The 20,809-nt window shown below is 44.1% G+C and overlaps 1 protein-coding gene and 1 long non-coding RNA gene across 3 annotated transcripts in view; one reads left to right on the forward strand and one right to left on the reverse strand.

The window, feature by feature from the left end:
* Positions 1–20,809, forward strand: part of LOC103305423 (protein kinase C epsilon type) — a 159,309-nt gene that overhangs the window by 111,813 nt on the left and 26,687 nt on the right. For both annotated transcript variants that reach the window (XM_054727958.1, XM_054727959.1), the window contains one exon: positions 20,041–20,179. In XM_054727958.1, coding sequence (XP_054583933.1) covers positions 20,041–20,179 — 139 coding nt within the window. The remainder of the gene's footprint in view (positions 1–20,040; positions 20,180–20,809) is intronic.
* Positions 10,455–11,225, reverse strand: LOC114230267 (uncharacterized). Its single transcript, XR_003616141.2, has 3 exons — positions 11,098–11,225; positions 10,795–10,872; positions 10,455–10,584 (listed from the first exon to the last, which is right to left on the reverse strand). It is a non-coding gene; the product is annotated as an uncharacterized LOC114230267 (long non-coding RNA).

The raw sequence follows: 20,809 nt of genomic DNA on the forward strand, positions 1-20,809 counted from the left end.
AGCGTAATTCCCAGGGAAGAAGGCTGGAGGTATGGCTCTCACTGCTCAGGGTGCACGCTGCCTCTGTAACAGCTCACTGCCAAACAGTGCAGAACGCTGTCTTTGCTTCTTGCCTTTTTTTGTAAAAGCAAAAATTCTCTTTGGATTTTCTTTCAGTTAACAAAAACAGGTACTAAGGTAGGTCTTTCATAAAAACGAAGAGGCATAAAGTGACTTTTGAAAATCAGGGGATTATGATACTTGTATACCATGCTCCTCTAGAAAGTTTCTTGGAACTGATAAATGAAAATAACAGTGACTTTTGGGGGGACAGTTTAGGTAACAATGACTAGGTTTTAAATAAAAGTTTGAATCTATGGGAATCAATTTATCTGGAAAAAAGACATCTTTTCTGAAGTCAGTGTATCAGACTAGAGGTGGGCATATACCATGCAGGGCGTAAAGGATGGAAGAGGAGAAGGAGAGTCAAGTTCCTGGATACGGTTAACTGTGTATCACCAGGAGGGAAGTGAATTAGTCATTGCCTTCATTAGCCAAGTACAACTGCTGATGGAGATTTTCCGCTTCCCAATGTCTCTGAATGATTCCCTTCTCCTAAGTTCACATGTGCCAATAAATGTAGACATTTTTTAAAAAAACACATTCAAATGTAGGGACACTTAGTAGGTACACAAGCAAGGACCTTCTGAGAAAAGCAGATACTCAGCTCTGACAACGAATCCTTCCTAATTCACATTAGGCTTAAATAAGCAGGAAAATCCAAGTCCATTCCTTACATGATTGCCGCCACAACAAAATGGAGCGTGAATCGCAATCGGATTGTGTGTGTCTTCATTGTATCTAAATGAAGTGCCTGTTGTAAATGATTAAAAATTATTTAAGGCAAGTTAATCTGTGCAAACAGCACGGCAGATGTATGCAACAGGGTTGGGGCTGCCAAGCCAGGGTACTAATAACCCAACAGGTTGGTTCTTGTAGTGTGGGTACAGGCAGTGTTGTTTTTATCAGATTGGCATCCAAGCTGTGGCACAGGCCTTTCTATCTGAAATGGGTCTCTTGTGGGCAGCGTATGTATGGCTCTTGTTTTCTCCTCCATTCAGTCACTCTGTGTCTTTTGATTGGAACACTTAATCCATTTGCATTTAAAGTAATTATTGATAGGTGTGTAGTTATTGCCATTTTATTACTCATATTTTGATTCTTTTTCCCTTATCTTCTTAGAGAAGTCCTTTTAACACTTCTTTTAATACTGATTTGGTGGTGATGAACACTTTAGCCTTTTCTTATCTGGGTATTTGGTTTTCTTAAGGCCCAGCATTTATAGACTTACCCTCCATGAGCTCCTCTGAAATATGGGTGTTGTTATTGGCTTTAAGAATTAGAATAAGTTGTGCTATTTTAAGCCTCCAGACCCTTACCCTAGAAGGTGAGGGGCAAAGTATGGAAATAGAAAGGCTTGAGGTCCAGAAAGCTTGCCAATTTGGGCCTTTCTCGTTAGCTCTGCAGCTTCAGTTTCGATTCTTTATTTGCTTCCAGATTTGTTTGGTTCAAAATCATTGATCCTTGCCCTTAAACAATTCGTCATTGATACTTTCTTCGCATATTGCCAAAACCCTGTATTCTTAGAGTCCTTTTAATACATTGTCCCCCAAAATGACTCCCCCAGGTTTAATAATATGATTAATTTTCTCTTATTTCGAAATTGGAGTAGAAACAGCTGTAGACTTTTAGCTTCTGGATGTTCCTGGGTCATGTCAACATGCATTGAGTGACTACTGTCTGCCCAGCCTTCTCTCAGAGCACGGAGGCCCAATAGATTTGGTGTTGCTGGTTCTGCTGCCCATGACTGCCATTCACAGTATTGATCTGGCTCTCAGCCAGTGCTGTATGCATAGCAGGTGATCAACAGGTTCTTGTGAAAGTATGGAGGCTAGCAGGGCCTCTCCACTCTCAAAATACAGTGGCCAGGCTCCTGAGTCCCAGTTTGTAAGCCTTTGGCAGTGAGTGGCTGTTGCCAGGGGCAGCCTGCTACCGCTGATGGGTGAGTTTTTAGACTGGCCTGGGACTAGGGATTCAGTCAGGGCTCTTAGCAGTAAGCCTAGCTCTGGCTAACTTGCACAGAAAAGGAATTTGCTGAACAGAAATGGGACAGTTTGCAGATTCAATGGGCAAATTGAAAAATGAATTGGAAATGGGAGGCTGGACACAGCCATGCCTCTTGCCCATGACCATGGGACACCACAGCCTGGTGAGCTCACAGTCCGTTTACCTCCATGCCCCTGCCTCAAAAGTCACAGGCAGTCTCAAAATCGCCAAAACTTGGTGTCTTGTGGCCTTCTATAACTTGAAGACCTATCCATGACAAAGTCTGCTGCAGTGAAATAAAGATAAAATCAAAGCAGCAAGAGTACAGCCTCCGCTCTGTAATTCCTTTTTATATTTCCACCTTCTGGTTTCCCCTTCTGGTGGTGGTGGTTGTTGTTTGCCATTGTGCTCTTCCCTTACAGGTCGCTTGCAATGTGGTCAGTCTGAAAAAACAGCCGAGATTCCAATCTATTTATGGGACAGAAAGTCATTTTGTTGTAGGTGAGGGAGGAGTCTGAAAACAGTGGTTTGAATGGTAGAGTTTGGAAACTGCTATGAAGGGGAATTGGAACTATTTGTCAAGCACCCACTCTGTGCTGGAAACTGTAATACATTCCTTACATATTATCTCATATAAGCATCACCATCAGCCTTTGAAATGAGTATCATTATCCCCGTTTTACAGATAAGGGACCTGAGGCTCAGAGAGATTCAGTCACTGTATTCACACAGCGTTAATAAGTCAGAGCCAGAGAAATCTTCCACGTCATGTCTGTGAGGTGTCAGCCTTCTGCTCCCGCTCAGGCATCTCAGCCTTACTCATCCTTAAGTGGCATCGTGGAGAGTCCGTTTTGGTAAACGTTCCCTTATTCTTGTGTCCTTGATCTCTAACCACTTTTCCTAGTTCTCTGGTTGAGCATTAAAAATAAGATTAATAAACCAATGAAGTGTCATTATTAAGAAGTTAAGACTCAGTGACCACACACCTATAGCCCTTCTGGGAGGGAAATGTGGGTGGTCCTGCAGCGAGACCACCAGAGCAGGGCCAGGCAGGCAGTATTTACTGACCTCTCCTGGCACTAGCATGGGGCAGGCACTATGGACCCGAGGAGCATATAGACAATGCAGCAGATGCGGGACCTTCTTCCAGGAGCTTGCAGCTTCTCGGAAACTCCTCAGTGCAGACTGTCTCCACCACCTGGTTTAGACACACGTGGAGGGTGTGCTTGGGAGCTCCCTCTGCAAGGTGCAAAGCTTGGTTACCACCCCCATACCGGCTGCTGTGAAGGGGAATTGGAACTATTTGTCAAGCACCTACTCTGTGCTGGAAACTGTAATACATTCCTTACATGTTATCTCATATAAACATCACCATCAGCCTTTGAAATGAGTATCATTATCCCCGTTTTACAGGTAAGGAACCTGAGGCTGAGAGAGATTCAGTCACTATATTCACATAGCATTACTTCTGTGGACTTCTGGGCAAGATCTTTTCCCTCTCTAAGTCTCAGTTTTGTCATCTATGAAGTGGGAGTGATAGGACCCATTTGAGAGAGTTTTTGAGAAAATGAAATGAGATCATCCACGTGAGGTGCACTGGTAAATACCCGCTGAACGCTATCGTTGAGCACGGTAGCTTACTGGCTTTCTCCTTGTTTCCCTGTGGATGGCAGATGCCAAGTCTTAGAATTCTGCTTCTTGCAAGCCATCTCACAAAGTCCAGAGCACTTCGAAGGTACTCAGTAAATACTTGTCACGGAACGGAAGAGAGACAGGGAACATGGACCAGAGTTAGTCCCAGCCTAAATGTTCACGGCAGTTTCCTTCCTTAACATGTTCTTTATCGTTCCGTTCATTGTCTCTTTCCACAAGAGAACGGAAGCCCCATGAAGGCCGGGAATTTGTTTCCTATAAGCCAAGACCAGTACATGTCACACAGTAGTTGCTCAGTAAATATTTGAATGCATGAATGAATGGCGTTTCCTATGAAAGGGAAACAAGCTGGCTAGAAACCGGGGGTCAGCCTCTGCCCTGGAATCTCCTGAGGCCTGGGGCTGACCATCCCACTGTCCCCTGGGACACTGGCCAGCCTTGGGTTCTCGTTGGAGGCCACCCACAGGAAGCCGCCCGTGCCTATCTCTAGCCCCAGCTCCAGCCAGCTCACCTGCAAGGCCCAGGGCAGAGCTTTTCAGATTGGCAGCTGCTTGGTCTGATGTTGTAAGACTCACTGGGAATTGCTGCCATTTGGATTTATGATTTTAATTATTTTACAGTTTATACTTGTGCCCTGCAGTGATTTTCCATTAAATCAGAACCTTTATGTTTCAGAAAAGAGCAGGCATGGTTGTGGGTATGTATATCTTAACAGCTAATCTCTGGCAATAAAAACTGCTCGACAGTCATCAACAGATTAGGAAATTGACATTTGTTTAATTAACCTCCATTTGGGGCTGTTAGCACATGAAAATAGTGATTTTTTTTTTTAGCCTGAAAAGATGACAGATTTTACATTTGTATACTCTTAAGGCTTCAAGAGTGATTGTTGTTTTTTTATCTCTGTTAGTATAAAGCAGTAGGTAAAAATATATTGCAAATTTGGGAAGAGACCAACACCAAATATAATCTAAGAAGTCACTTAAACTTCTATTGATTTTATAGAAAACATACACTATAGGTACATGTATTATGTACTATATATACATATATTATATAAAATATAAATGCACACATACAGACACTTAGGCTAAATATGTATTACAAATATGAATGATACTAGATACTTTATCACACATACTTTATTGTGTATAACGGTGTCCCCCAAAAATACATATTTTAACATCTGATAGCTCAATTTTGAAAATGAAATGTGTTTTAATAAACACTGCCTTCATAATTATTCAAAGTGTGTGTATACATTTTTTGGGACACCTTATATATAAGCAATGAATAACTTCAAACATCCTCTCTACATTGCATATATTAATCATACTGTATATTCATTACATATATATGTACTTTATTATATACCTTACTATATATACACACAATAAAGTTGTATGATCAATATATGAGATAAAGAGATTGAGAATTTTATGTTGCCTGGGCTCATTCTCACACAACATGTTAACTACTTTATTGCATCTATACTTCCTTTTATATATACAGGCAACACAAACTCCCAACATTTCTCTATATAGCGATATCTCTATATTAATGACATATATGAATTATAGTAGAGGCCCGATGCATGAAATTCATGCATTGGTAGGGCAATCAGGAGGCCCCCGCTGGCACCTGCCTTGGCTGGCCTGGAGCCTGCGGGCTGGGGGCAGCTCCTGCGTTGAGCATCTGCCCCCTGGTGGTCAGTGTGCATCATAGCGACTGGTTGTTCTGCTGTTGGGTCAATTTGCATATTAGGCTTTTATTATATAGGATATGGCCCAGCTGGGTGTTGCGCATCGACCTATGAACCAGGAGTTCAAGGTTCAATTACCCGTCTGGGCACATGCCCGGATTGCTGGCTTGATCCCAGTATGGGGTGTGCAGGAGGCAGCTGATCAATGATTCTCTCTCATCATTGATGTTTCTATCTCTCTTTCCCTCTCCCTTCCTTTCTGAAATCAATAAAAAAATTTCTAAAAATTATATATATAATAAAGTACATAAATAAAATATAATTAAAGGATGAATGTAATAAAGTATATAATATGATTAATATACTACAAATATATATAGATATATAGATAGATAGATAGATAGAGAGAGAGAGAGAAGGAGGGAGAGGGGGGGAGGGAGGAAGAGATGTTGAGAGTTATGTGTGACTCGGGTACATCCTCACAGCACATTTTAACCACCTTTTTAGTTTTCATTAAAGTTTCTGTTTGTGCCATAGTACTTGCTAAAATAAATTCACAAATCATGATTTCTTTATTCTGAATAGACTATTTGGAGGACTTGTTTGTCCCAGATCTGAACCACCAACCAATTGCACATCCCTGTGTTTAATTGGGTCAAACCACTTGCTTTCTGGCTAAGAACTATTTCTCTCACAGAAATTGTCACTGTCTCTATTCGCTTGTACTCATTCACTCGGCCAGCTGGCTTATACCACACACAGACTTCCTTAAAACCCAAATTAAAATATGTACTTGATGCAGGTAGCAACTGCTCCTTGTCATGGGCCCTCAGGGTAGCTAAAGAAGGGTAAAACTATAAATGCTAAATCTTAGGGTCTGCTGTACTCTGTGTGTACATCCCCAGGCCCTCAGTGTACTTCCATGGCCTTGATTGTAACCGAGAGACTGTTTAAAGCTGGTTATTACTTTTTCCCATAGTAGAGATGGGTCAACCTTAAGTACCTCCCTCCATTGAACATAACTATTTCATCCACATTTGTGCCCAAACCACCTGCTCTAGTGTGAGGATACAATGCAGCCAGTGATTTCTAGCTAAGCCAGGAATGCACAGCACTCTGAATGTGAGCTGAATAACATCAAGCAATTCCAATACTGCTTCAAGAATAGTCCTGTGGTTAAGGAAAAAAAAAAAAAAAAAGGAAGTGGCTGATTCACGCTGAACTTGGAGGCAAGGATAAATCAGTGGCCACTCCAGCCAGGAATTGAGAAGCTATTAAAGCTGTGCCCATCTCCTCCAATAACTCTCCAGAGTCTTCTGATCAGTCTATGCATCTGATCACCATATGGGGTTCTCTGGGGGAAGTTACATATCAAGCTATGGTGTCCACCTTACCTCAATGACATTGAGCATATCTGCAAGTTATTCAGAAGGGTTCATAGTTTGGGGAAGGTGATTTTTATGAGAAGGAAGTATTCAGAGTACAGTCTCTCCCTCAGATGGAGCAGTAGGTAGGGAGTGCGGGGAGGACAACCAGAAGGCAATGGGCCTGTTGGGGTAGAAAGAGAAGGGCCCAGGAAACTGAGCTATTGTTGGGCTGGGGCAACAGTGCACCCACTAATTGAAAATGCAGTTCTATTAGGTTTTCTCTTAATGGAAGTTCTTTTAAGGTGATAGCTACTGTCTTGTACAAGGTCATGTCTCACAATGTCACTTACAGAATTGTTGGGTTTGTTTTTTTTTCCACTCTGAGTGGAATTCTGTAAATCCCTTTCCTCTTTCCCATTGGTGGGTTTGCAGACTCTGGCACATGATACCTGTATGGATCTGGAAAGTCTTTTCTTAAAAAATGCCACTTATATATTATTATTATTATTATTATTATTATTATTATTATTATTTCTAAATTGGAATTTCAAAGGATAAAGAGAAAATATCAATAAATACAAATAAAGACCAATAACTCTCTTTCCCTTGGATAAAAAGATCTGGGAACTGCTGAGTCACCAAACTCGAGACAGCATGTCAGTGACTGACATGCCCCCTGGTTGAGGTCCTCCCCCTCCTTAGGCTTCCTGGTCACCTCAGTCTTCTGAGTTTCCTCTCTGGTTCTTCCCTTGCAAGTCCTGCCCATTAACTGTTGGACTTGTCCACAGACCAGGGCTAGCATGCTCCTTTTCTCACACTTTATCCTCTTAGAAAATTTCACGCAGCTCGTTAGGTCTCCAGCCCAAGCCTTCCTGTATCACCACCTGCCCAGCACGTTCAGTTAGATGTCTCCAAGGCTCCTCAGCTCAGCATGTGCAGGTTCCACTACTGGTAGAACCCTGCCCTCCCACCCAAACCTGGACCTGCCTGGTACATAGTAAGTACCCAGTAAATAGGCATCAAGTGTAACAATGGAGGCTGTCTTTAGCTCTAATTCTTTTTGTTTTGTAAACTCTACCAGAGTGTGTCCGCTCTGATGAAAAAAACGGGGATCTTCTTAATCTGCCTGATGCTCACGGACCCCTGTCTTCTCGCTGTGTATTAGCCGGAGGTCTAAGTCCGGAGATACACGTGTGGGCATGAACACAGCCCTAGACCCTAAGCGGCACGTAAGCCTGAGCGCACACGCGTGCGCCCATTCACATTTCTGATGAGCTGAAAAGCACCACACGGCCTGAAAGCAAATACCTTCAGTGGCCAAATTAAACAAATATAAATGTAAGGCTTCTTTTTTTAAGAATAATAAAATCTGTTCCGTGTCCCCGCCGAGGTCAGTCCGTTTCAGCTTCCTGGCCTTGCAGGAGGCCTCTGATGCCCTCCGCAACTTGGGTGACCCCCGCTTCACAGGAAGACGTGCGTTCCCTACATCCCCCCTCGACTCGTGGGGAGCTTCATTTGTGTTTCGTCAGCGCTTTATCTGGGCTGACCGCTCTCCTAGCACGTGGCTCCTTGTGGGGCTGAGCGTGGAAGACCAGGCTTACTAGTTTTGGCAGCTTCTCCTCGTGACAGAGGAGCTTGAAGGGTGGCTTGCTGGCCTTCCCGTCCGGGAATTCTGGTCCCTGCGTAGTGTTCTACAATCGACTTCCGCCGGGCTCCAGGCACGCCCCCCAGAAAGGTTACTCTTGGTCCTTTAGCTGGAGTGGTCCTTTCTGTGATGACAGAATGCTGGCTGGATTTCCAGCTACAAATCGCTGAGCCCAAAAAAGGCGAGACCATCAGCCTTTGCCTTCTAAGGGCAACGGTGGTGTCCTGTCAGTCCCACTGGTGTAGAACGTACCATCCCGAGTATTCTTGCCTCGTATCCCCTGCGCCCTCCAGACCCCTCCTTGAGGACAGGGACTGTGTCCTCTCTCTCAGTATGCTCAAGACCTAGCACAGAAACAGACTCTGAGTGGTAACTCAGTAAAGATCGTGGAACATTACATAGTAGGGCCAAGCAGGGAATGCATTAGTAGTTGTAATCATGCCATTAACTGGAAGGTCATTCAAATGGACTTAATACAGGTCCTGCCCATTATCTTATCCAGACAGTCAATGAACATTGAGTGTCAGGCACTTTGTAGGGCTCTGGGGACTAAGCTATGAACATGAAGTCACGGTCCCGGGTCTCACGGATCTCACTGAGTAAAACTCAAGGAAATAAAACAAACAAAATAATCACAAACTATGATCACTGCTGCAAAGGAAATGACCAAGGTGACTGGGGTTAAAGTAAGGGGCTGGGGCAGGCAGTGGGTGGTCAAGAGAGGCTCCTTTCAGGAAAGGGGATGGAGACAGAGACCCGAATGCCAAGGAATTTGTTCTCCAGGGAGAGGGAACAGGGATGTGGCAAATGTGCTTGGTGAGCTTGAACTACCAGAGACCCCCATGCTGGGGACAGGGGGTGGGGGGATGGGCGGGAGATGGCACCAAATGATGGGGAGAGGAGGGCCAGACCTGGAGCCAGAGTGAGGCATTACTGAACCTCAAATAGCCATTTCAGGGCGTTTGAGTTCTACTGTGACTGCCATGGAAGCTGCTGGAAGGTAGCAGAGGGGTTCTTCCTGAATGTAATGGAGGAGGGATTAGAAGTTTCGAGAGAACGGCTGATTCAGCTACCTCTGATGATTTGGGCCTTCGATGTTTTAATCGTTCCATATGTTATCTGAAATGCTTGTCCAGGTCATCCTGCTGCCTGGGGCCGCGATGTATAAATCAACTCTCTACTCATTCATTCCTTCATGCATTTGACCAACAGATATTGAGAAGCTAGGATGCATCAGGCACTGGGGGATTCCAGGCCCTGTCCTTGTGACTCTATTCAAGGGCCTGTGCCGGGACATCGAGGCAGGAGACAGACTCACACATCTGGGACCCTCCCACCCCCAAATTCCCACAGGCCCCAGGTTTGGATTGCGAGGGGGTGAAGTGAGGTATGAGACTAAAAGGCCAGGCTGGTAGAGACCACAAAGCCCTCTCATGCCATTCTAGGAAGCGTGTCCATGGGGCATCATTGAAGAATGCAAGCAGGAGGGTTTCATCTGATTCACATTTTGTGTAAAATGCCTGCTGGGCAAAGGTTTGCTCCAAAGTGGAAAGGGAGACATTATTGAACATGCAACAGCCAGGATTGCAAGTTCAAGCTTCATGGACTCCAGCTGCTTTGCTTCCCAGATCTTAGACGAGAGGGGTCCTTGGGGATTAACTCATCCAGCCATCTTATCTCATATTTGAGGACAGTAAAACATAGAGGAGCAGCTTGCTTGAGGTCACCACTGTCCTTAGCCCCTGAATGAACACTGAACCCCAAATAGCCATTTTGAGGTGCAAGTTGATTGATAGCCTGGAGAGGAATGGGGCACTAGGTGTAGTATCATGACAGGCAGGGCAGCCCACACCACTTGCTAGGGACGTAAGTCAAGGCCTATTCCATCAGTGGAGGCCAGGTTATTATCCATGAGTATTAAGGATAAGAATCTGCTTTCATTGCTGTGGATAAAATAAATAATTAGACAACCATGCACTCAGATGAGTTATTCTGCCGTGATTCCAAGTCTTAATGCCCAGGTACAGTCCCAGTATTTATTTTGGCTGTGAAAGGGGATACTGTTTCACACCTCAGGTTTCCAGCTATCACTGTAGTAGCTGAAGGTCTGTTCTCTTCAGACACGGGGTCATCTGTTTGGTCAAAATGGCATTATCGGTTGTGTCTTACAACCATGTTGCTATGAGTCAAAAACAACCATCACCCCAACAGTATCAACTGTGTTCTCAATCCCAAAAAAGGGCAGGAGTGTGGATACATTTTTTTTTTCCTCCTCCTGCAACAGAGCAAAATGGGTAAGAGCATGGGAGTTGATGTCAGACAGAGCAGACTCTGTTACTTACCACCTGTGTGTCCTAGGCGAGGTAGCTAACCCCAGGCAGATCTTTTAATGGGGATAGTAGTCCGACCAGACTCATAGGCTATTTGTGAGATAAAATGAGATAAATCATGTAAAAGACTTAATACTGAGCCTGGTATACAAGAGCATTTAAAAAAATATAGTAGTTATTATTTTGCTCCTAAATGATTGAGCTATTTCTATTGAAGGCTTGGAGAAGGGGTTCCCTACAGACTGGCCCAGAGTGAAATATGACCATTGACTCTCAGGTGTCAGCACTGCAGTGGAGAATTTTGAAATCAGTTACCTTGTCTCTGAAGCAAATTATGCTTTTCTGTTTGATGCAGAGGCGTGAGGTGCATGTTCCTAGGCTTCTCGCCGATCATCCTGTCTGGCCTGGGTGGGATTTGAGCGATCTGGCTTTCCTGGGCGAGGTGGGAGGGGCCTGTGCAGAGAAAGCCCAGTGGAATATGCCAGTCAATCACCAACATTTGCCACAAGGTTGAGGGGCATCTGACTATATTGAAGAGGGAATTGTCCTCTTGAATATGCTGTTAAATTTCTGAAGGTGTTTGGTAACATCTATCAGCCAAGAGCCTGTCTTCCCATCTGATTAACCACAGTCATTCACAAGTCTCCACTATTTGTCCAAAAACAAGCAGGGTTTCTTCATAACCTCCCGAGGGCCTGTTCTCTGGTGATCCAGATACTTGGCATCTGCAAAGTAATACTTCTAATCTTTCATCTTTAAGTAAATGGAAGAATTTGCCATCATGTGTGAAGGCTGTCATGTTTGCCAACCCTTTGCTAAATGCTGTGTGGTTTACAAGAAGAGTTTCCTGGCCCTTATTCTTGGGGAATCTGCCATCAAGTTGGGAAAGTAAAATTTTATAAATAGGAAAGGATGAATTCTCAGATGAGACCACTGAGGTGTGCTATATTAAGAAAACAGGACTCCACCCAACTTGTAAAGCTCAGGTGTCTTGTTCACCTTGTGAGCCCTGTGCCCACCAAGTTTCTTATCTATAAAGTGTGGATGGTGATACCCCCTGCCAGGACTGTGGTGGGTGGTCAAGGAGATAAGGAATTGATAGTGCATGGTGATCCAAGAGCAGAGGGACAAATTAAAGCTGCCAACCACAGCAGCTCCCATGGCTCTAGAGAAAGGCCCGGACTCGTAGCATGGCCATCCCAGGTCCTGAGAAGTTTGCCAGGATCTGGAAGCTGTCAATCAACCCTGATTAGTAATACCTGTGCAACCCTACTCCCACTCCCACCTCCCCTGCTATGCTTTCTCCCTTGGGCATTTGGTGTTCCCATGCAGTGTCATTCCCTAGGCCCAGGACATTCCCTACTCACTGGGCTAGACTAAAAGTTTTAGTCTCTCTCTCTCTCTCTCTCTCATTTAAGTATCATTCAGTCATCCATGCCTTTCTCCCATATGTTAAAGTTGACGCTTTCTATTTTTATTTTCATCCCACAGTGTCTATCTCGGTGTCTTATACACAATAGAAAGTAATAAGTATTTTTCAAAAAATAAAAAGTTGCTAGGGATCTAGTGACTTGCCCCACAAGGGATGTGTATCTTAAGAAATGCCTGTTGAAGATTGCTGGAGAGGGCGGAATTTCTGAGGTAACTGCCATGTACCAGGCACTGTGCTAGAGCCTTCCCTTCTGTTATTCATTCAGTGATGGCAAGATTATCCCCATTTTATAGATAAGGAAAATGAGTCCCAAAGATAGTTTGGACCAGCCCAACATTCTCCAGCTAGTAAATAGCAGAGTTATGATTCAGCGTCAGAACTCCTTCACTTCCGACCTGAACATCAGGAAGAGAGAAGTTGGAGGAGCCACCCAGCATTGTAGCTGATGACATGTAGACAATGACAACTGCTTATACATAAGCCAGACACCGAGTGAGGTGCACAGATAACTATTAGGGGGGCAAGTCCTAGAAGTCAAATTATCCATATTTCTAGAGACATCAACAGTTGATTTTTTATCACATTGAAAGTATACTTTTGTTAAAAGGAAACGTATAAATTTGACCTACCACTGCTCCCTCAGTATGAGAACATTTTTCCCCACCTCATAGAAACTCATTTTTGGGTCCTTTGCTTTCCTCACAGATATCTTCCCTTTCCCACCCTAATAATGGAACACAGTCGGTCTTAGAAGATAAGCTGTGTGGTTTTTTTTTTTCCCTTCATAAAACTAACTGCTAGGACTTTTTATTCCCCCTTCAGGTTTTCATAGAAAAAATTTTGAAGGTACATTATTTTGGGAATTTCCTCTCTTGCTATCTTTTGAGTTTCTGGGAGAGATCTGTGCTCCTACCCCAAGGGAGCCTTGGTTATACCATGCGGCTTCTAAATCAGTTCTTCCCTGTCAGCGACTGTGACCTCCCGCTCTCTGTGTTCCCTTCTCACCATGAAGCCTTCCTTTCCCAGCCCAAAGGAATTTAGGTCCAATCAGCAGTTAGAGATTTCCAACTCATGGGTTTTACATCTGATCTGAAAGGTGCTCACGGACAGTCATATGGACTCAGCCCAACTCTCTCTTACCAGCCAGCAATGTCGTGACTTACCTTTCCTGAGCCTGAGTTTCCTTACACATTTCCAATGCTAGCAGGGATGGCAGGGGCTGGATTTCTGTCTCGTGGGGATCAAATGGCAGGGACACTCCAGGCACGGCCACTTTTTCCTCAAAACCAGAGCATTGCTCCCAGATTCCTGTTTGGCTTCATGACCGGGACCAGACCATCTTGGGGCCTTAGATTAGAACAGTAGTTGCCCACCACAGGCCCTGCAGGGGACATTTGACACTGTCTAGAGACATTTTGAGTTCTCACAACTGGGGGCAAGAGAGAGGGGGATGCTGATAGCATTTATTTACTTATATTTTTGCTAATAGCATTTCATGCATAGAGGATAGGGATACTACTTAGCATCCTGCAGTGCACAGACAAGCCCCCACAACAAAGAATTATCCAGCCCCAAATGTCAATCCAATGTGACAAGGTTTAGAAACCCTGTACTCAAGGGATTCTTCATGGCCTGCTCCTTCCCCTCTTCCCCACAACCCATTTGGCCCTCTGGCAGCTGAGGTGGAAGGGAGGTTCCATGGCAGTTCTCACAGGTCCTTATTCTGGTGGAGAAGGCAGTAAGGTAGCCTTCAATCTGGGTGCCAAGTGACAGGGGCAACAAAAAAGACATTCTGCCTGAGGAAGAAATGCTCAGAGGTTCCACTCCCTGCATCCCCCGCCCCCCCCCCTCCCCACCACCACCACCAAAAAAAAATCAGTGACTATCAAAAATGCTTTCTATCACCATCATTGTTTAGTCTTAAAATTCTAGACCACACAATCAGACAAGAGAAATAAATATAAACACTGCAAAGGAGGAGGTAAAATGATTACTAATTACAGGTGATTTGGACAATCTTGGAGAATCAACTGGAAAACTCCTCTGTAAAAATAATGTTCAATAGAGTGGCAAGGCACAGACTGATAAGCAGAAATCAGCAGACTGTATATACTTAGGCAAAAAAAAATATATATATATATCATAGAAGAAAAGACTCCATTTACTATATAAGAATTAAAAATATAAAATAATAACTTGGATTATTTAAAGTGAATTCAGTTGCTATTAACATATAAGCCCCAGACAACAGTGCTTTAAATAAGATATAAGTTTATTTCTTTTTCATGTGAACATTATCTGGAGGTGGCATTCCAGCGACCATTCCTGGGGCCTAGTCCTTGTCTTTTTGGTCAAAGGAGCATATGCTAGGACTCCAGGCATTACATCCGCATTCAGGCCACAGGAGAGAGGAAGGAAAGAACAGCAGAGGAAGGCTCTTCCTTTTAAGGAGGCTTTCACACATCTGATTAGCTGGAATTTAGTCACACCCAGCTCTGAGGAAGGCTTTGAATTCTACTTTATAGCTGTGTGGCTATGTGCATGGCTTTAAACAAAATTCTCTCTCTAATGAAGAAAGTGAGAATGGATATTGGGACAGCCAGTAGGATGCCATAAAATGTAATAAGATATGTACAAGATCTATATGGGAGAACTTTAAAATTCTCCTAAAGGACACAGACAAGGCTTGAAGCAATAGACAAACAATATTATTGGATAGGAAGACTCAACATCATAAAAATATCAATTCTCCCTGAGTTAATTTATAACTTTAAACATGTTCCCAATAAAGTCACCACCCGGATATTTTTTTTAAACTAGACAGATGACTCTAAAGTTCATTTGGAAAAATAAACAAGCGAGAGTAGCCAGTAATTTTGAAAGAAGAATAATAAGGAGCTCAGCCCTACTGGATGTCAAAGCATATTATAAGCCTATAATAAGTTAAAAAGTGTGGTATAGATCAATAATATGGACTGAAGAGTATAGAAATAAATCCAAATACATGTAGAGATCTAACACCACCATGTGATAGGGTGGTATTTCAGTCAATGAGGAAAAGATATGAACTATTCAACATATGGAATTGAGACAACTCACTAAATGTCCGGAAACAAAGTTGGATCTCTATTTCACACTTTTTATCAGACTTATGCCAAATACATCAAAGACAAGTTTATAAAATGAAAGCATTAAAGTACCAGGAGAAACATTGGGAGGTTGTTTTTATAACTTTGAAATGGGTAAGCCCTTTCAAATTAAGACTTAAAATCCAAAATAAAAATAAAACATCAACTCAATTACATAAAAGTAAATAATATCAACATGGCAAAAACCACTGCAAGCAAAGTCAAAAGTACATGTTGCCCTGGCAGAGTAGCTTAGTTGGTTAGAGCATCGGCCCGATGTGCCAAGGTGAAGGGTTCAGTCCCTGGTCAGGGCACACGCAAGAATCAACCAATGAATGCATAAATAAGTATTAATGCTTCTCTCTCTCTCTCTCTCTCTCTCTCTCTCTCTCTCTCTCTCTCTCATCAGTAAAAAGAAAGTAAATGTCAAAAACAGTAAACTAGGACAAAATACCAAGTTTGTCCCTAATATAGAAAGAGCTCCAAAAAATCAATAAAAACCAAACACCACAAAAGGAAAATGGGCAACAGATAGTACACAGAAGAAAATACAGATCACTTTAAAATATATGAAAAATGCTCAGACTTACAGAGAAACTTAAGCACATACTAAGATATTATCAGACTATCAGAAACTTGGTAACATAACATGTTGGAAAGCACGATTATATACTGCTGATGGAAGAGTGAATTGTTCAGTCTCTAAGGAAGGTAGTTTGGCAACATCCATGGAAATCCATTCTTGTACTATCAGTCTCAGAAATGTCTTTTCTAGGAAATGTGTACAATTACCTTCATAGCTATGCAAGATGTCATATACAAGCTCATTCACTGTGGCCCTGTTTGTAATAGCACAATAGTAGAATCATCCTAAATGTCCCCCAGTAAATATGATGGAGTGTTATGCAGCCATAAAGAAGAATTAGGAGGCTCTTTATGTGCCAAGACAGAAAGATCTCTACTATATATATTAAGTGGAAAAGGTAAGGTATGAACACGTGCATATAGCAAGCTCCATTTAGCTGAAAGGAAGTAAATGAATACTGACATATCTAATTTTATTGTACTTCATAGATATTGTGTCTATTGAAGTTTGTGGCAACCCTGTGTTGAACAAGTCTATTAGTGCCCTTTTCCCAACAGCATCTGCTCACTTCGTGTCTCTATTTCACATTTGGTAACTCTCATAATATTCCTAATTTTCTTATTATATTTGTTATTTGATCTGAGATCAGTAATCTTTGATGTTACTTGGGCAAGACCCTCCAACAGCAGAAAGATTATGACTCGAAGCTTCAGAGGATGGTTAGAATTTTTAGTAATAAAGTATTTTTTTAATCAAGGTAAGTACATTTTTTAGACATAACGCTATTGCACACCTAGACTACAGGGTAGTGTAAATATAACTTTTATATTCACTGGGAAACCAAAAAAATTTGGGTGAGTTACTGTATTGTGATACTCATTTATTGTGATCTGGAACCCGCAGTATCTCCAGGGTATGCAGGATATATTCACATTTTCTCATTCATGTATAAAGTGTGAACAAGAGGATACACGGAGATGAAATAAAAAGCAGTTGCCTTCAGGGGGAAAAAGGATTGTTTGAGGAACAGATGCAGGAGGGAAAGTATATACCATATGCCCTTTTATACTTTGGATTTTATGACTGTATTACCTATTCAAGAAAGTACATGAAACTATTAGTAGATAAACCTAATAAGCAAAGGCTAGTCACATTGGCTTATATAGAGGGAAAGGGATTTTGCTGCATTTCCCCCCACTATTAAAGAAGTGACCCCACTCCTTAGAAATGTCCCCAGTCCTCAAAAGTCCCTGCCTTGTATTTGAGAACCGAATGGACAGGAACTCATATCGAAGCAGAAGACCTGCTTTGCAAAGCTGCCAGTGAACAAGTTTGACGAGTACCTACTGCATCCCTGTCTGTGACCTGATCACTGTGGGAACTCACACGAAGGAGACAAGCCCACTTACCCTGCCCTGCGAGCTGGGCCTCGGAGCAGGCACGGCTGGGAAACATTTGTTCCCAACTCCCACCCCTTCCCAGGGAGACTTAGACCTCTAGTGAGGAGGCAGCACTGAAAGCCAAGAGGAGTGCATCTGGCCCACGGCAGGGGAAGAGCAGGAGGTGGGGAGAAGGAAGACAGCCCTCCTTCTCTTGCCCTGAGTAGGAGCCCTGAGCGGAAGGAAAGGCTGAGTCTCGGTTTTCAGAGCAAGGGCAAGGTTCAGGCTGGTGTGGAATCTTCTGAATCTATTCCATTCATACAAATTAGAACTAGTCCTTTCTATGACATAACAAAGGCTTTAAAAGAGAGTGCCCTGAGTGGAGGCAAATGGGGTCCTTAAAAAGTTGGGGCTCCCGGGCCAGAGCAGAGTGGTTCAGTTGGTTGAGCATCATTCTGTGCAGTGGAAGGTTGCCAGTTCTATTCCCCGTCAGGACACATACCTGGGTTGTGGGTTCAATCCCCAGTCAGGCGTGTATGGAAGGAAACCAATTGATGTATCTCCTCTCTCTCTCTCTCTCTCTCTCTCTCTCTCTCTCTCTCTCTCTCTCCCTCCCTCCCTCTCTCTCTCTCTCTCTCTCTCTCTCTGGTGCTGCGGCCGGTGAGTGGCATTGAAAGAAGTGTGGCACACAGGCGAGAGCAGCTTCCGGAGCTGGGGACCCGTCACCTTACAGAAACCACTTACCTTCTTCCGGCTTCTATTCACTTGTTTCTGCCATAGTAATAACTGAATGTGCTCTTCCTAACTCTCAGTGTTGTTTAGTGTAGTTTGTAGACCACGGTGCTTCCCACATGTTGTTATTGTTACTATTACAATGGGTGTTGCCTTGATGGTCATTATGCCTGCGCTTGGGTCTTGGAAAGGCAACTCTAGATTAGAGAGCATGAAAGGGTGGTAACTGGGCCTGTGTCCACCTTCAAGGACTCCAGCACTTGTGGGCGGGCAGACAGGACACCTGGTTCCCTCTCGCTCAGTTTCCTCATGAAGGAAGTGAGAATAACAGGACCTGCTACTTTTCACAAGCCTCGGAGCAGGAATGTATCTGGTCTGACTTGACAGATAAGGTAACAGAGCATCAAGGTGACTTTGCCAGGTCCAGGCCACAACAGTGATTAAAACCCAGAATACCGGAGCCAAGCTGGTATTCATGGCACTGCTCTCCACCCCCAGCCAAAGCTAAGCCTTGACCACACACAGTGGCCAGGGGGGTTGGGAACCCCAGCCCCAGGGACTGGGCTGGTTGGGCTCACTGTTCTTTCTGCAGTGCATGAACATCTGCTTAGAGCAGCACATCTTAGTTCTCTTTTCTCAAGAAGTCCCAGCTGTAAGTGGAAATGGGGCCACGGGTGCAAGACAGGCAGGCCCCAGTGCTTCCTGCCCCATCTTTGCACTCGGGCCTGGATTCCTGGTGGGGGAGGAGTTCAAGTCCAGATGCCAGCAGGCTTGGGAGAAAGGCCCTGTCTGTGTGCAGGAGACTGGGCCTTCTTTGCAAGACGCCCCAGCCCCCACCCCATAGTGGCTCCTGAGGAAGTCCCAGGGTAGGGGAGGACCTCAATTCAAGAGTCTAGGTCCTTCTGTGGGACAGGTCTGGGGTTTGCAGACTTGCTTGGTAGAGAATTCTTACCCAGAACCTCAGATTTTATACAAGATCTTACACAGATTCACATAATAATATGAATTTCAGCACATACTGTTAATAGCTAGTTAATAGCTAATAACTGTATTACAGTGCTAGTTAATAGCTAATAACTGTATTACGAGGCACCTGCACCGGTTGATCCAGCTGCCACCAGGGTCTCACTCATGCACAGAACCACCTGGGCTCTGGAGGTCCTGGTTGTTGCAACCAGTGTCTTCTGTCCTGCCCAGACGCCACTCCCCCCCCGCCCCCCCCCTCAGCTTGCTTGCTCCTGAAAGACTGATCTTGCAAGTACCCGGTGCACATGCAGGCAGGGCTCCCATTGCCCTCAGCGTGAGCGTCCAACCCCTCTTCCTGGTGCTGGAGGCTCTTCATGGGTGGTTTGAACATGCCTGTCTGGCCTCACCATTCATTGGGACCCAGTTCACTGGTCTCTTCACTACCTTTTGCATCTACTATGTTGACCTTACCCTCCCTCCCACCTTTTCTCTTTCAAAACCTCCCCATCTATCCAAGCTCCTCTTGAGAGTCACTGTTTCCCGGAAGCCCTCCTGCCTGCACCAGCCATCCCTGGCCTCCCCCGGAAATTCAACAGCTCACATAGTTGATGCTCCATAAAGTAGCACCTGATTCTTCTGTGGTTTTATCTGACTCATTGATGTTCACATGTGTCAGTCTTGTTCTTTTAGGTGATCTGCATGGTTAACTCACAGGGGCAGGGGCATATCAAGGTCTAAATAATATGAATGTCAGCACATACTGTTAATAGCTAGTTAATAGCTAATAACTGTATTACAGTGCAGCAGACCTCAGGTTGCAGAAGCTCCTCCATCGTGTTGGGGAGAATGGAGGCGGCTTTGGGGGTTGGCTATCATGGGCGGGAGATGGGGACTGAGTTTGGTTGCTGGCAGGTCAAGCCTCAAGACGTTCCTTTCTGTAGCAGATTTCCCTGAGATGTGTACCTCTCTCCAACTCAAGAAGACTGCATAGGGATGAGTGCAGCATTAACCGTGTGGTTCTGGTCCATCTTGCAGGGATTTGAAACTGGACAACATCCTTCTGGATGCAGAAGGTCACTGCAAGCTGGCCGACTTTGGGATGTGCAAGGAAGGGATTCTGAACGGTGTGACGACGACCACGTTCTGTGGGACTCCTGACTACATCGCTCCCGAGGTAAGACCCTGTGCAAGGGCCACCTCCTCCTGCTGCCACAGCTGAGCCAGGGCTTCACCCCCATGGACTGGGTCACCTGGTGGTGCTGGGCGAAGGCTGTAGAAAACCAGGATGGATTCCAGGGAAGAAGAAGAAAAGGCTTGCTGATTTCTCCTTAAAGACGTGGTGGTGATGGGGGAGAGAATGGGGGAGCAGACAGTAACAGATCATTCTCCAACTCTGGGCAGGTCCTCCTACATGTTTCTCTTATTCCAGTCCAGAACTATCAGTTGAGCTAGGACCAAGAGACATTTGTTGACTTGTATCATTGTTTTTACTTCTAAGCAGAATAAAGGAGCACCATTGATAAAGGCGCAATGAACTTAATCAGCTATAATTTGCCTACAGGAAAACCAGGAGTAATTTGCCATTTCTAGTGTAGTGGTGATTCTACATAGGGAGCATACAGGATCAAGAAGGAGGAAGAGGGTGAGGAGGAGGAGGAAGAGATTAACTGCCTCATTATAATGGAGATCAGAGATGTTCATGTTGAGCCTCACCAATGGGATGCCTTTTGTGAAAGTTGTTTAGATGTCTTATTCATCATAAAGTGTTTGTTTGCCTTGAGTTTCTCCAGATCAAGCTTGCCCA

Source organism: Eptesicus fuscus, chromosome 16, assembly GCF_027574615.1.
Source record: "Eptesicus fuscus isolate TK198812 chromosome 16, DD_ASM_mEF_20220401, whole genome shotgun sequence".
In the NCBI taxonomy this organism is placed as follows: Eukaryota; Metazoa; Chordata; class Mammalia; order Chiroptera; family Vespertilionidae; genus Eptesicus; species Eptesicus fuscus.